At 30.2% G+C, this 15,538-nt stretch overlaps 2 protein-coding genes across 7 annotated transcripts; both read right to left on the bottom strand.

Moving 5' to 3' along the window:
- Positions 1–6,468: 6,468 nt before the first annotated feature.
- Positions 6,469–9,569, bottom strand: LOC115709399 (probable pectate lyase 4). 4 transcript variants are annotated; one of them, XM_030637493.2, is made up of 7 exons: positions 9,395–9,569; positions 9,130–9,156; positions 8,625–8,904; positions 7,624–7,975; positions 7,340–7,550; positions 7,164–7,232; positions 6,469–6,845 (listed from the first exon to the last, which is right to left on the bottom strand). In XM_030637493.2, exons 3-7 carry the CDS (start codon positions 8,881–8,883, stop codon positions 6,609–6,611), a joined length of 1,128 nt encoding a protein of 375 aa, XP_030493353.2. In that variant the 5' UTR covers positions 8,884–8,904; positions 9,130–9,156; positions 9,395–9,569; the 3' UTR covers positions 6,469–6,608. The 4 variants fall into 4 exon arrangements, with proteins under 4 accessions (XP_030493353.2, XP_060967463.1, XP_060967464.1 ...); XM_061111480.1 differs by having other exon boundaries at positions 8,625–9,016; positions 9,395–9,532; XM_061111481.1 differs by having other exon boundaries at positions 8,625–8,919; positions 9,395–9,532.
- Positions 9,570–11,681: 2,112 nt separating this feature from the next.
- Positions 11,682–15,538, bottom strand: LOC115709398 (GTP 3',8-cyclase, mitochondrial). 3 transcript variants are annotated; one of them, XR_004010234.2, is made up of 7 exons: positions 15,367–15,537; positions 13,889–14,521; positions 13,630–13,797; positions 13,349–13,540; positions 12,522–12,590; positions 12,091–12,360; positions 11,682–11,950 (listed from the first exon to the last, which is right to left on the bottom strand). XR_004010234.2 is itself a non-coding variant. In XM_030637490.2 (7 exons), the coding sequence occupies exons 1-6, from the start codon at positions 15,433–15,435 to the stop codon at positions 12,277–12,279; spliced, it is 1,215 nt and encodes a 404-aa protein (XP_030493350.2). In that variant the 5' UTR covers positions 15,436–15,538; the 3' UTR covers positions 11,682–11,950; positions 12,248–12,276. The 3 variants fall into 3 exon arrangements, 2 of the variants coding, with proteins under 2 accessions (XP_030493350.2, XP_060967462.1); XM_030637490.2 differs by having other exon boundaries at positions 12,248–12,360; positions 15,367–15,538; XM_061111479.1 differs by having other exon boundaries at positions 11,682–12,590.

The raw sequence follows: 15,538 nt of genomic DNA, 5'->3' as shown, positions 1-15,538 counted from the left end.
AAAAATTTATTAATTGTACTCTTTATTTTTCAAAATAGTACTATGAGCTGATTTTTTGTTATAATAAAACTTAATAATAATTTAATTTTGTGGTGATGTGACAAAAATTAGTTATATTTTCTACATTGTTCGTACTAAAAATTATTTCAAGTTGGTTATATTAAAAAAAAAAATCAAAAATTGAGCTTAGGGTACCATTCTGTATCATTTTAAAAAATACAGGGTTCAATTTACCATTTAATAAAACAGAGAATCTATTATGTATTTTTACAAAATATACATAATCCAAAATGGTATTAATACTAATTTTGTTATAATAAAAAAATATATTTAATTACAACAAATTATAAGTTTTAGGACTTATAATTTTAACAAAATATATTATAAGTATGATTAATGATATATTATATTGTGTAAATAATGATTGGTTGGTTGTAATTAAAATATATCAATCAAGTGGTGGTGTTAGATTGTTAAAAAAAATGGTGGAATTGTACAATTAAGATTTTTGCCACCACATGTACTAAATTAAACATTTCAGGTCGTTAATTTTTTTTTTAACTATTAAAATTGTTTGATTTGAGGATTTTCGTTTAATTTTACTAATGAAAGTCTAACGTGGATGAAAGTTCAGAAGATGCGTTTTAGTACATGCCAAAGTTTGGAGACATGATTAGATACATATTAAAGTTTGGGAGGCACAATTTAGTACAAGAGCAATCATCACGTTAGTAAAATTAAACGAAATTAGATAATAGTACTTGAATCTAACAATCTTAATAGTTCAGGATGTATGATTTGGTATATGTTAAAGTTTGAAAGTCAAAAATCCTAATTAGCTTAAATTCAATACAAATATATAAGGACATTGTTTGGGCCTACTATTTTATTTTATTTTTTTGGAGGTCGTTGTTTAAAAGAAATATGGTAATATTGAGAATTATCAGAAAAATATGTAGATTTTTGCAAATAATTTTTTTTTGACCTCTAGCTAGGCTTAATGGGTATAAAACTTTAGGCTTTGTCTGTTGAGGAAATTACATTGTATACCTATTTTTTTATTTCTTATTTTAATTTGTACCTTTCTTTTATTACTAATTTATACCTAGTTTTATAGGTCATATCCCTATTATGTACGTTAGGGATTCTAATTTGGATAAATTATGTGAGGTTATGTTTGTTACTTTGATTATAAAAGAGAGAATTTATCAATTAAAATTATTTTGCAATTATATTTAGTTAAAGTGTAATAAAAATAAGTTTTCAACTTATGCCTGGTATGATTGGCATTCCCAATTGTTGCATGAGAATTTTGGATTAGTTTTTTATCAAAAGTGAAGATAGTATAGATATATTATTTATGAACACTTCTCCTTCATATTTCTCATTGATCATTGTTTAGATTCTAGGGTTTATGAGAGTGAATTATAAAATCATTGATCAAATTTATGAAGATATGGAGGTTTTTATTCATATTTATTTGCAAATTACTCAATAGCCAAATTTATTTAGTATTCTATGTTTGTCTTTTGAAATCCAACAATTTTCCTTGTGCATTTTACTTCATGTAAATAATTTGGTTAAGATATGTCAAATTCTACTAAGTATACTACATACCTAGTAAAACAAATAGAATCTATCCATACAATCCACCTCTTTCAAAATGTATGGATAAATTGGCTCAAATTTAATAATAATAATAATAATAATAATAATATAATAATAATAATAGTTAGAAGATAAATGTCGACGGAGCTATTTTCGAAAGTGAAAATCGTTTTGGTTTTGGGTTCATAGTTAGAGATTCGGCTGGGAAGCTTATTCAAGCAGCTTCGGGGAGTAAGATCGGTGTGGTTGCTCCTGAGATTGCTGAGGTGGTGGGAATGAAAGAAGTCTTGAGTTGGATAAAGACTAAGAAAATCACTGATGTGGAAATTGAAACTGATTCTTTAGTCACTGTTCAGGCTATCAAAGGTTCAGTTCAAATGCCATCTCAGTTTGGGTTACTGGTTCAAGACTGTCGTTCATTATTATCTGAAGTACAAGATGTTTTTATTTCTTTTGTTAAACGATCTGCAAATAGGGCTGCTCATTGCATTGCAAGGCAATCCTGTTTTATGTCAGATTGTATGTTTGATGAGTTTTCCGCTCCATCAAATTTGCTTTCTATTGTAAGGGATGATATTATTTCAAGTTGAATAAAACTTTACCCTTATTTTCAAAAAAAAAAAATATAATAATAATAATAATTATTATTATTATTATTATTATTATTATTATTATTATTATTATTATTATAAAATTTTAGATATTGATAAATCTTAAAAACTTAAATGCATTAATTATAATCCCTTAAAATTCTAAATTAAAATTATATATAAAATAAAACTATTATTATTATTATTATTATTATTATTATTTGTCAATGAGTGCATTACAAGATATAAGAAAAAAAGTCTATTGATCATCTAGCAATAACAATGTCAATTAGTGGTTGCATATAGATTAGTTGTACATTTTTTTCGGATTAATAAATAATTTGTTAAGTTGGATATTTTTTCATATTGTCTTTGAGATGTTTAGTTTCATTAGTTATATATTAGGTTGTTGAACATATTAATTTTTAGTTCAATGATATATTCATTGTTTTCAAAAAAAATAAAAATAAATAACAATGTTGTCTTTAAAGTTAATCTTTAGTAACAAGCAACAAATTAAGTCACTTCTAGCGACAACTCGTTACAATTAGCATTAATCACATTATTTCCTAATCTAAAAAAAATGATAGATTTAATTATAATATCTTTTTTAGTTTAGTTATTCAATACTAAAAAAAAAAAAAACAAATACTAATCAAATAAAACAACACATATCAATAACCTAAGTTTACATTGCATATATTTGAAATATTATTTGAAAGTATTGTCTTAAGTTATAAGTAGAAATAATTAAAACTAAATCTAGGCACTTCAAAAAATCATGCTCGAAAGAAAGGCAAAGACAAAACTATGAAGAAGGCAAAGATCTCGAGGCTCTCGTAGGGCACTCAACATACTTCTCCATAGTTTTGCTTTGTTTGCATTTCCTCGCCAAGAGCGATAGAGGCAGAGGAAGTGCATATGATCTAGTCTATCATTTCATATGCTAACATGGCAACCAACTCCCGTTGTATATTTGTGGCGAGTCCCAAACACTATAGAAGAAATGGAGTCACCATCTCTTTCGATTGATCGTAACTTGATGATGAAGTCTCATTTAGCTAAAAATTGTAACAAGAAATCAATTAAAATTTAAAATTAAAGTACAAAAATTAAATAATACAAAAGTAAAAAAATAAAATTAAAGTTATATAAAGTTATTTTAAAGATACATTTAATCAAACATATATGAAATGAACAAAGTCCATACAATACTAACTAATATAAGCTAATAATAATAATAATCCATTTCAAATTAATAAATGGAAATCACGCGATATTGGCGCGGCTCAATCAAACCATCAAATCGAGTTTCACATCGATTTTTTTGGTAAGATTAAACCACACCAATGTCGAGTGTATGTGAGAAAGAAAGATTTTGTGTCTCAACTAATGAACTTAGAATGAGTGTAAATAACATTGTAATAATTTTCAAGTATATATATTAACAATGATTTAAGTTACTTGGGAATATGAGTGTAATCAACATTGTAATTTTTCAAGTATTTATAGGTTCAAAATGTGGACTTATAATTGTAAAAGACAAACACAAACTTATGAAGCTTAACATAGTATTAATATTGACAATAATCCAACAACACATGTACTAACCTTAATCTATACAAATTTATTTATAGGCCGGCCAAGTCACCAAAAAACAAAAGCCGGCTCTTCTTTTTCTTTCTCAAAGGATCAAAATTGATTTTCTCTAAAAAGTGAGGGATATATATAGGGAAATTTACATGATATACTAACTTTTGCTATTTTTTTACAAAAATACTGCCAGGCAGTATTTATTACTTTTTTACTTTGTTTTTTTATAAGTTTCATACTGCAGTATACTGTGTTAAGTTTCACTGGTGTTCTACTAGTGTTTTACTGTTGTTTTGAGTTAAAATGCTTTGTGTTTTACTGGTGTTTTATAAAAACACAGTATTTTTGAAAAAAATTCCGTGTGACAGTATTTTTGTAAAAGTTAACCCAAATTTCAGTATTTTTGTAAATTTCCCTATATATATATATATAATGGAGGTTTCAATAGTTATATAACTATGATAGTTACATTTATTTTTTAGTGGTTAGATCATTATTAAACAATTGTGATTAATTTAAAAGTTTACTAAAAATAATTAATAAATTACTTATAATTTAATACTGATTTTATTTATTTTCTTAAAATAAAAAAATATATAAATATTAATTTTTGAAAATGTTTTAATAAATATTTTAATTACAAATTAATTTATTTTAATTATATAATTAATTTAAATCTAAAAATAAAATTTTTACTTATTATAGCAGTCATAAAAATACTCACCCATATAAAATTTATATATATAAATAAAAAAATATGTCTTATTCTACAATCTTTTTTCACAAGTTAAGACAAATATGGGTATAAAATCTCACATATTGTTGATGGACTTGTTCACGATAGTAAGTGTGCAACAATTCATGATGTCAACAAAAACATGTACAACAATATCTACTAAGTATTTGACAAACATGATATGCATATTTATTAAGTATTTGATAAATATCGATCTTATTAGATATCAGTAGTGTTTAATATTAGTATGAGATGATATTATAATAATAAGTAATTAGTAATTTTCTATAATAGTTAAAATATATGAGATTTGATATTGAGTCGCACTAATAATAATATAATATTTCAATAGTACTTAGAACATCACGAGTGGACATACCATGTAAGAATAAAGTTGGTCTTGAAATTGGGTGGACCTTAAGAAAATAAAAATTATTAAGCTATTTATTTATAAAAATATGTAGTAACTTTGAAAACTACTGGAAAAATATATATATTTTTAAAGAGAAAATATTTTTTTGAACTCCTGGGCTAAGTGGGCCCTAGGTGTAACGTCCCCGCTTCAAGCCTTTATTGGGCCCTTACACCCACGGAATGAATGGCTCTTATACACGAGTATGCCACTCTAGTTGCAAATTGGATTAATGACTGACCCTACAGACCAACACGAGTGTTTCTAGCGTGCTTTGTCCTCACTCGCACGAAAACTTCCCAGGAGGTCACCCATCCTTGAAATTGCTCCAGGCCAAGCACGCTTAACTATGGAGTTCTTTCGAGATGGGCTACCGAAAAACAAGATGCACCTTGTTGACATAGGTAGTACCAATCAATCTATTTAAGCTCTCTTTAACTGTGTAGTCCCATATCTACACAGTCTTTGAATCATTCCACTTGACCTTCCCCAGGTGGTGTGGGATTGCACAGCTTACCCGGTATTTCCCCTTACGGATCACGGGACTACTGACTGTCACACTAGGCGCGAGCATAATCTGCCTTAGCTAAAGAACAGTGTAAGAACTAGGGAGAAGTTGAAGAATACCTTTTTTTTTTATATATATACATTAACTAAATTTACCTCCAAATAAGATTTAATTCAAATATACCTCTTTTTATGAGTATCATGCCCAAATTATCCTCACACACTCACATAACTAAAATATAATTTCAAATATAATAATTTTGTGTTCTTTGTAGATGGATGTGTAAGTTTGTGGAAAAGTTAAGGGAAAATTTTAATTAGAGAAAAATAAAAACTATCGTGAAGTGATAGGAGTAAAATTAGTAGAATGATTGAAAAAAAAAAAAAAGGTAAACATAATAAATTTTGAAAACGAGAGTAAAAATTAAAGACATCAAATTAAAAAAGATATATAGTATAATTTCTCATAAGAACTATGTGACATGTTTCGTTGAACTCCCTCATAGAGCTTCTCTACACTTAATTACAAATTAGGAATTTTCTAGATAAGAGTAATTTGTGGTATTAGTACTTAAGTTTAACTCTCGATTGTAAATAAATGCTTAAGTTTAATTTTTGACTGTAATAATACTTAAATTATATTTTTAGAATTTCCGTAAATATCTAGTCGTTAACTGTCAAATCATTATCCACGTATCATCTTTTTATTGGTATATTTAAATTAATTTTTAAATAAAAAATAAAATTTAATGACCTGAAGCAATCGTGAACTGTCATATAGCTATTAACTTGACACTTCAATAGTCAGGTACTTATAACTTAAGTATTATTACTATCAAAAATTAAACTAAAGTATCTATCTAAAATCGAAAGTTAAGGATTAAACTTAAATATTTATACCGCAAATTACTCTTTATATAATAGTATAATTTTTTTTAACTAACAAAACAATCTACCATAAACCATAATAGGAGATAGTTCATTACTTAAAAACATAAATAAATCAAATAAAATCATAATAATTTAATATAATTTATGTTTTATTGATAACAAAACCATTAGTACAGAGTTACAATAATAAAAGTGACCATTTTTACTTACAAACACCAAAATATCATATAAAACATAGCAAGTTTCTATAAATATTTATATATGAGTGTGGCTAGTTTTGAAGATCAGCTGGGCGAGGAACACTGTGCCATCCAGTACAGTGTTGAACATGGTGTTTCAGAGCATCTGTGGGTGGTGCCACGGTCCATTTCGGGTAATATTCACTAGGATGAAACATGCCATTTCCGCCGCTCTCTGTCTCGGCCATCAGCCCTGCCTGAGTTCCACACATGAATAAGTCTCCTTGGGATCTTATGCAGCCACTTACTGCTACTTCCCTGTCTGTCGCCTGCGAATTCATCACAACAAGTTCAACAGCCCATCAGTCTCACTTTTTTTACATGTAAAAAAAAATGGTTTCTTTATCTCCTTGTACATGCCAAAGTTGTTTTTGCGCTTCTGAAACTCCAAAAATACTTTTGTTGTTGCTAGGACTGAACATCGAGCGAATTTACTGAGTTTCGGGTTAGTGAAAAAACTCTTTTAACCGAAGCCATGATCAGTAACTTTCTCAGGGAAGAGCAGAAAAAAGCAGACAAAAATGCTTAACCAAACAAGGCCTTAAACATGTTATAAGGGAATGAAACAAAAAAAGAAGACAAAATACCTTCTCTGTAAGATACTTGAAAGCTACTTTCTTCTGCCCAGCCTCATATATATTACATTCAGAGTATATCTATTTGTGGAAGCCCATGAAATAAGACACAAAAACAGACTATTATCAGATGAAATCCTCAAAAACCAAAAACAAACACAGAATGATTTGAGTTATATTATCTTCACCTGAGATTCTACACTGGCACAAACAGCATATATGCCCCAGTTTCTGGTGTAATTATTGTAAAGATGAACTTTTCCGAATCTAACACGAGGGTGTCGCTGTCGAGTCCCATCAAAGAAACAATGGTGAATCGTAACACGAATGCATCTATCGCTTACATGAGAAGGATCTGCTCCGATCAGCATTGTCTTGTCATGCTGCGCGAAATGACACCTAAAAAAAGCCAATGGTTTAAAAACAAAGAGCTGAAAGAGTGAACTTTGGGGATTCAAATTCAATATCTCACCTTGAGATGGTTATATCAGTGCTTTCGCGGGTTATATCTATAAGTCCGTCATCATAATCGCGAAGGCTGCATCTATCGATCCAAATATGTTGGGATTTCGGTTTTATCTGAATGCCATCAACATCAGGCCCTCTACCACCTTCAAACTCCAAATTGCATACAATGACATGTTCACATTCCTTCAATCTCAAACCTTTTCCAGTAAGTTTTATCCTTTGGCCTCGGCCATCAATTGTCTTAAACGATGAAACACTCAAGTAGGATGAAAGATGAATTGTGCCGGACACTTCAAACACAATCCAAAGTGGCTCTTTCTTACGACATCCATCTCGGAGTGATCCAGGACCATCATCTACAGCAACACAAACAGTAATGAATCTCCTAAACATAACAAAATTTCTTTGAAATTCGACAAATGCTCTTAACTCAAAATACAAAAACTTTTTCTATGAAAATTACTACACTCGAATTTCAATCACACTCACTCCAACATAACAAAAATCTCCCAAATTCGAAAACAAAACACTGACATGAAGATCACTACATTCAAATTTAAATCACATAAACAGTAATGAATCTCCTAAACATAACAAAATATCTTTGAAATTCGACAAATGCCCATAACTCAAAACACAAAAACGTTTTCTATGAAAATCATTAACATCCAAATTTCAATCACACTCACCTCAACATAACAAAAATCTCCCAAATTCGAAAACAAAACATTGACATGAAGATCACTACATTCAAATTTAAATCACACAAACAGTAATGAATCTCCTAAACATAACAAAATATCTTTGAAATTCAACACATGCCCTTAACTCAAAATACAAAAAAAGGTTTTCTACGAAAATCACACTCACCCCAACATAACAAAAATCTCCCAAATTCGACAATATGAAGATCAATACATTCAAATCTTAATCACACAAAAAAAGAGGAAAGCCCAAAACACAAACTTTTAAGGGGGTGAGTGAGTGAGTGAGTAAGAAGACAACCTGCTAAAGTGGTGACATGGTAGAGTGAACCATGGAGACCACCAATGGCGAAACGACCGAAACCTTCAGCCTGAGAGGCTAGGGCTCGCAAGCTTGAGTCAACATGAGCATAAGGGAAGGTAAAGGTGTCCATGTGAGGAGGGTAAGATGTGGTTGAGCTGGTTGGAACTTGTGGTGGTGGTTGTGAGGGACCGTATTTATAGGGCAGAGCTCCTTGATTTTGATTATTGTTATGGTGTTTGTGGTGGCCGTTTCCCATTAATGGCTATGTTTAGAAGCTCTAAAAATAAATTTACTTCATTACAATCAACAAACTGTTACTGATAATAACTACTGAAACTGAAATTGAAATTGAAATTGAAATTGAAACCCCACCATTACACTGATCAAAACTGAAAGAAATTAAACAAAATTTATTGAGATATATAACTACTGATTTTCTTATATAACGAAAGTATATAATAATATTATCAAAACCAAAACCAACGAGAAGAATAATGATTACCAAATGGACATTGAAGCTCTTGAATTCCTATATGAAATGTGTGATTTAATACCCATTAGAATTTCCCAGAAAACATATAATAATCCATACATTATTCGCATAAAATTAAACCCATAACAATTATTCATCAATTCAATAATAATAATAAAAAAAAAAAACAGATCAAAAGCACAAACAAACAGTTTCATTCTAGGGATTCCGTGGCCCTAATTTGATCTGAAAACTAATTTTCCAAAAAAGTGTGGGAGAGGAAAGGTATACTTACTCTTGAAGAAGGAGGCAGGTGGCGGTATCGGCGGAGATCGGAGCCGTCGTCGGAGAGAGATGATAAGAGGGACAGTGAGAAAAACTAAAGAAAATAAAAGGAAATAAAATTATTAAAGTTTTTGTTTTAATTATTATTATTTTTATTATTTAAATCATTTTGGAAAAATTCTATAGTCTATAATTTTTAGTTATTTAAGATAAAGATATTCTTCCTTTTAAAAAAAAAAAAAAAAAAAAAAGAAAAAGATATTCTTCCATTTTAAAAAATTTGAAAAAATTTAATACTATGAAAATAGGGGTCAAACAATGTGTTTGGTTGGATGTGTGACTCTTTAATTTATACGTGTATGAAATAAATTGTTTGAACACAATTTTCTATATTGTAATTTGTTTTGAATGTCAAACAATCGTAATAACCCTATAAAGTTCACGGTGAGCTCGGTTAGCATTCAACCTGCCAATCTAGATACGATGTCGATCAAATGGCATTACTAAGTTAAAATTGAATAATGTATATGAGCTGCTTGGAAAAAAAAAAACGCTGAAAGAAAAAGTGCAACACTCGTCACCAACATCACAAATTAGGCAATCAGAAAAATTAATAGTAATACCTCTTAGCAATAAGTGATCTCCTGATAATAAATTATTATGAGAAATTTGTCAAAAGATAAATTTATATCTTAATATAAATAATCTATACCAAATTATTTTTTAATTATCAACTTTAGCATACATAATAATAAGAAAAGAACTGTAAAGCTTTCCAACATTTAGGATTGTGTCTTTATGTTAAAACATCCCCAAGATAGAGTATTGTATCTCATGTGTTCAACAATATTAATATATTAATATTGTAACTCAAAGCACCTTTAAGGAGGTCAACAAAAATAATTGTCATATTGGTCTTATTTAATTGTATAAGCCAATTATAATTTTTCATTTATCTATTTTAATTAAAAATATAAAGGACACCTATGCCTAATTTAAAATATTTTCACTACTTCTCTCTTGCTACATAATACAATGTGGTACACCATTTTTTTTATTAATCATGTAAACCATCCCATTGGAGTTAGCCTCATAGTTTGATTAAACATGTTCTTGGGATACTCATTGAGTTATGTTAGTTTAAAAATGTTATGACTTTTGTCTTAATATGATTCTCATCATTTTGTCAAAAGAAAAAAAATAACAAGTGAGCATTGTCATTGAAAAAAGATCAAGGGTTAAAGTATAGACTAATAAAAACATAAGGAGATTTACCAGTCAATCACTCAAAAATTATGAGAATTCAAAAGTGTAGTTAGGATCTCTCTATTATTTCAAATTATATATTTACTTAGGTGTCGTTTGGTAACACTTTTGTTTTCTAATTTTTTAATCACAAAATAAAAGTAAAATTTTTGTTTTTGAAAAATAAAAATACGTTCTATAATTACTTTTGTTTTTCAATTTTAAAAACAGAAAACAAAAGTGTATTCTGTAAAGTTTATTTTCATTTTTATTTTTTGATTTTTTTTAAAGTCGGGTCTAGGTCCGGGATCAGATTTGGGTTCGCGTCAGAGGCCGGGTTCAGCGCCAGGGCCATGGGGGGGATTTGAGTCCGGGTCTGATCAGAGTCCAAAATATTGATTAAGAAAAAAAAAAACTGTTTAAAAATATTGAAAGTGACTTTTTTTTTTTATTTTGATTCTCAATTACAAAACTAAAAAATGAAAAGAGTTTTATAGAATATGTTTTTGAAAAATATTTTCACTTTTCCAATTTTAAAAACAAAAAACTAATTAAAAAAATGTTACCAAACATCACCTTAATTATGATTTAAAGATTATGAACATTGTCGCATTTATTTTACCTAATTTAATCCACACATTTACTATTTCTAACACCAATTATTCTTTTGAACATTTCTTATTTCAAAAACATGTGGACAATCCATTAATGATTCTATTCTTTTTTTCAAAAACATGTGAGCATTGTTATTAAATATCAGTGGTGCTTAATATTTTCTAAATGTATTGCCTTACAATTAATTAGTAATACTACTCTTTAAATATTATTACATTAAATTATATAAAATTCAATACTTAAGTACATCAACTTCAATATTGATACATGGTCCAATTAAGATAAATATCAATTTAAACTATTTTTTGTAAAAATTATTAATTGAATTCTAATGACAAATCAGGCCCTGTATTTTTCTAAAACCACACGAAACCAATTTTTTGAAAAAAAAAAATCGTACAAAAAGAAAAAGTTGATTTTTGGTACACTTTGAAATAAACCAAAACAATAGTAAAGAATTGTTAAAATGAGTGCATAGCCAATTTTTTTGACATCTCTATTCTCTAGTGCAATCATTATTAGTATTACTTCAATTATTCTAGTATAATATTTTTCAACAATGTCCTTTTCTTAATTGAGTGAAATAAACAAACAAATAACAAGATTTAACTATGTTGAGATTTAGAAAAGTAAAAAGAACAAACTGAAAGCACTGAGTATTCTTTTGCTGGAGTTTGGCATGGCGGCTCTCACTTCCCGAGTGTATCTGATTCAACAAAAATATGCACCCGAAAGACACCAATTAACCAAACAACACCAATGTGAACCAACAGCTTCATGCATGTTTCTCGAGTCCAGCCTCGATTTAACTGAATTCACTGCTAAATTGCAGAAAAGTATGGTTACCTAAGTCAACTTGATGCGCCATATAATGATCGGTGCATGATATTGGACATCATTGTATGTCGCATCAGTTGGTGTTGGACACCATTAGTGTTCCACAGACATATTCAGAAAGAAACTAAAGGGCTACACAGTCAAGACTAGAAAGAGAGAATGGCACCTTCAAAATTTTCGAAAGGCATCAAAGGTTTAGCCACCGATATGTATCATAGGCCTATTTGCTGTCTTGGCAATGTCAAACATTCCAGCATGTGAGGCTTTCTTCCTCTTCACCTAAAGCAACAATCAGTTTAAAAAGACGGGACAAAACAAAACACAATAATTAACAGTTCGGGATGTGGGCAATAAGCCCCATGTTCGGTACAGAAAGAAACAAGGGCAAGAGGAAATAAAAATATGGATAGAAAAGTGAAGAGACCGAGTAAAACACCTACCGCTGCCTCAATTATTTCCCTAAGTTCATCGTCATTAGCACCACTTCGAATGGGATCTCGTAAGCTAACCTGCATTGAAAAAAAGAACTAATAAGATTGTTATAGTTCCCCGTTTGCCAAATTTCGAACTTAGGCAAACTAAGTCGGTAACATACACAAGCTTCTTCATTTTCTCATCCTCAGTGAATGGAGGATGTATGGTAAATAAGCTGTTACTTCTTAGATTTAGCTAGTAGAATTTGGTGAGAACAAACCAACCAAGTTATGGGGCAATTACTTAGAAACAAAGCCAGCGAATAAGACATTGGATGCTTATGGGATTCAATTACTTAGGAGTCGGGGTTGTTCTTTGGTTAGCCGAGGAATTTAAGAGCAAAATGTGTGAACCGTGATGGCATGAGTTAAACCGATAGCATAAGATGAGGCAAGCACATTCCACATAGAAAGGAAAAATAAATGTCATCACAATAAAGGAATGACTTGGAAAGAGTGAATGTAGATATGATTTTCGAAAAGTAACAACTACAATGAAAAGTAATATTATCATTCATGACAACAACACAAATCACAAAAAGAAATTCGAATCGAAATAATGATAAGAAGAAAATACTAACAAGACCTTCTTTGGTTCACCTATATGTCTTAAGAGACATAGAAAATCCATGTTAGAACTTCTAATGTAGCATAGCGATATGTGCTCGATGCACTCGACCGTGCAAGATGCTCTATGAAATTATTGTTCATGACCAGTAAAAAATGCAGCAACAAAAGCATCAAGTTAACGAAAAGTTAAAGGCGATTCCAGCAAGCATAAGAATAAAAAATACCTCTGAGGGACCAAATAAGCACACTTTGAAATTTCCATCAGCTAAAATTCGCAACCTATTGCAACCAGCACAAAAATGCTCGGTCATTGATGTGATGAACGAAACGACACCCTTGTGTCCGTCTACTTTAAAGTTTTTAGCTGTCTCGGTTGGATGATCTTGAAGCCTTTTTATACTTGGAAATTGTTTTTCCTGTTAAACAACGACAAAATACTTAGATTATCGAACAAGGTATACTCTAAGATCTATAGACGGGAATACCTGTTAGAGATGTACCTTACCACTTTATCGTACATTTCTGCATACGGTACAAGTTTTTTCACATTCCAAACATTTCCATCAAAAGGCATGAACTCAATGAACCGAATGTTAATTGGTTTTTCACGAGTAAGCTCAACGAAATCACAAATCTCATCATCGTTGAAACCCCGCATCACTACACAATTCACCTAAATGAACATACATCAACATGTCAAATGAAAGATAATAATGTGCATTATATACTAAATACATATTTGAAACACGAAAATGAAGACATACTTTAACAGGATCGTAACCAAGTTCAATAGCAGTATTGATAGAATCTAAAACCCTGTGATGCCCTTTTCGCCTGGTCATAAATTCAAACTTTGCAGGGATTAATGTATCTAAACTAATGTTCAAAGATGTCAAACCACATTGTTTAAGCTTAGGAAGTTTCGTCGAAAGAGTAATTCCATTGGTAGTAATCCCAAGCTTCTTTAGTCCTTTCATGTTAGACAAGCCTAAACAAATATCTTCAATGTCTTTCCTAATCGTCGGCTCACCCCCAGTCAATCTGATCTTATTAACTCCAGAACTTACGAAAAGATTCGCCAGGCGAAGAATCTCATCCCGAGTCAGAAGCTGAGGTTTCGAAGTAAGGTCCACACCCTCTGCTGGCATACAGTATTGACATCTCAAATTGCAACGTTCGGTTAATGAGATTCTCAGGTAAGTATGCAACCTCCCAAATGAATCAACTAACATTTGAGAAACAGGGTTATCATCCTTACTAACATCTTCTGGCAATTTAGCTATACAAGTCCCATACCACTTTATCCAACTCATCTGATTATTACTGCTACTACTGCTGCATAAACCTTCATCCTCAACAATTTTGGAAGTTGAGTTTGATCCATTTCCAACCCCAACCTGTTGAGCAAAAATTAAAGGGTTATTGCGCAATTAAACCTATCGAAAAAAAGAGACTTGTGTGTGTTCTGTCGACATTGCTCATTTGTGAGTAATTTGTAGAGTTCTGTTACACTTAGGTGGCGTTTGGTTAGAGATAATGAAATGGAATGGAATTGAAAGAAAATAATTTGTATTCCATTCCTTTGTTTGGTAGGATTTTAAAAATAGAATAACTTTTCTATCATTTCGGTGGAATGACTATTCCATTTTGAAATAGAAAGAAGGAACATTCTAAGATAAAATTTATGTATTTTAAATTTGATTTCATTCAATCTCATTCCATTCTTATTTCTGTGTTTTCATTTTTTCAAACAAAACACCACCTTAGTAGCTACCAAACCTTAAACCTGAGATAGAGTTGTGTTTGGTGTGACTAAATCTATATTGAAAAAAAGGATTATTGTTAATCAACAATAACTTCACCAAGTTCAAAACAAATTTCTCTCTTATGCAGTAAAGCTCCAAACTTTTTTGAAGCCAAGGTTGCTAATTCATCATGATTAGGAAAAGAACACAAAAAAAATACAATTTTGAATCCAATTCACATTTCTTCACAACATTTTTAGTCATTAAAACAACCCTTTTACTCATAAAACTTAGTCAATAAATAAAATAGCTACTAATTGAGATAAACCCTTTTCTCCCTAAAAAAACCCAAATGAACATTAAGCTCAGGAGTTCAAAAACTCAAATACCCAGAAAAAGTTTCAGATAAAAGAATTCATCAAGTAAATAAAAATCAAAGCTTGAAACTGAATAAACTGAATTGTAAACAGAATCAATAGAGAAAGATGATAACATACGAATAAAGGAGTAAACTTTCTGAAGCGGTGAGCAGAGGTGGTGAGTTTGGAGATGTAACGGCTCATCATAGTGAAGCCACAGAAAGAAACAGTAGTAAGAAAATGGAGAGAGAGAGAGAGAGAGAGAAGTGGAGTTTCAGTAATTGGAAAAGGCAATGAAATGAAATTGGGA

The sequence above is a fragment of the Cannabis sativa genome, chromosome 3, assembly GCF_029168945.1.
Source record: "Cannabis sativa cultivar Pink pepper isolate KNU-18-1 chromosome 3, ASM2916894v1, whole genome shotgun sequence".
Classification (NCBI taxonomy): Eukaryota; Viridiplantae; Streptophyta; class Magnoliopsida; order Rosales; family Cannabaceae; genus Cannabis; species Cannabis sativa.
The sequence above is the reverse complement of the archived record's forward strand: the minus strand, read 5'-3'. Positions and strand labels throughout refer to the sequence as shown.

Excerpts from the sequence above, each read along its gene's own strand:
- LOC115709399 (XM_030637493.2), bottom strand. The coding sequence starts at position 8,883 with ATGGGAAACGGCCACCACAAACACCATAACAATAATCAAAATCAAGGA. Across the intron at positions 7,976-8,624 it reads CCATGTCACCACTTTAGCAG|ATGATGGTCCTGGATCACTC; the intron begins GTTGTCTTCTTA and ends GTGTTGCTGTAG. Across the intron at positions 6,846-7,163 it reads TCAAGTATCTTACAGAGAAG|GCGACAGACAGGGAAGTAGC; the intron begins GTATTTTGTCTT and ends ATGAATTCGCAG.
- LOC115709398 (XM_061111479.1), bottom strand. The coding sequence starts at position 15,435 with ATGATGAGCCGTTACATCTCCAAACTCACCACCTCTGCTCACCGCTTC. Across the intron at positions 14,522-15,366 it reads GAAAGTTTACTCCTTTATTC|GTTGGGGTTGGAAATGGATC; the intron begins GTATGTTATCAT and ends TTTGCTCAACAG. Across the intron at positions 12,591-13,348 it reads GCTTATTTGGTCCCTCAGAG|GTTAGCTTACGAGATCCCAT; the intron begins GTATTTTTTATT and ends TTTTCAATGCAG.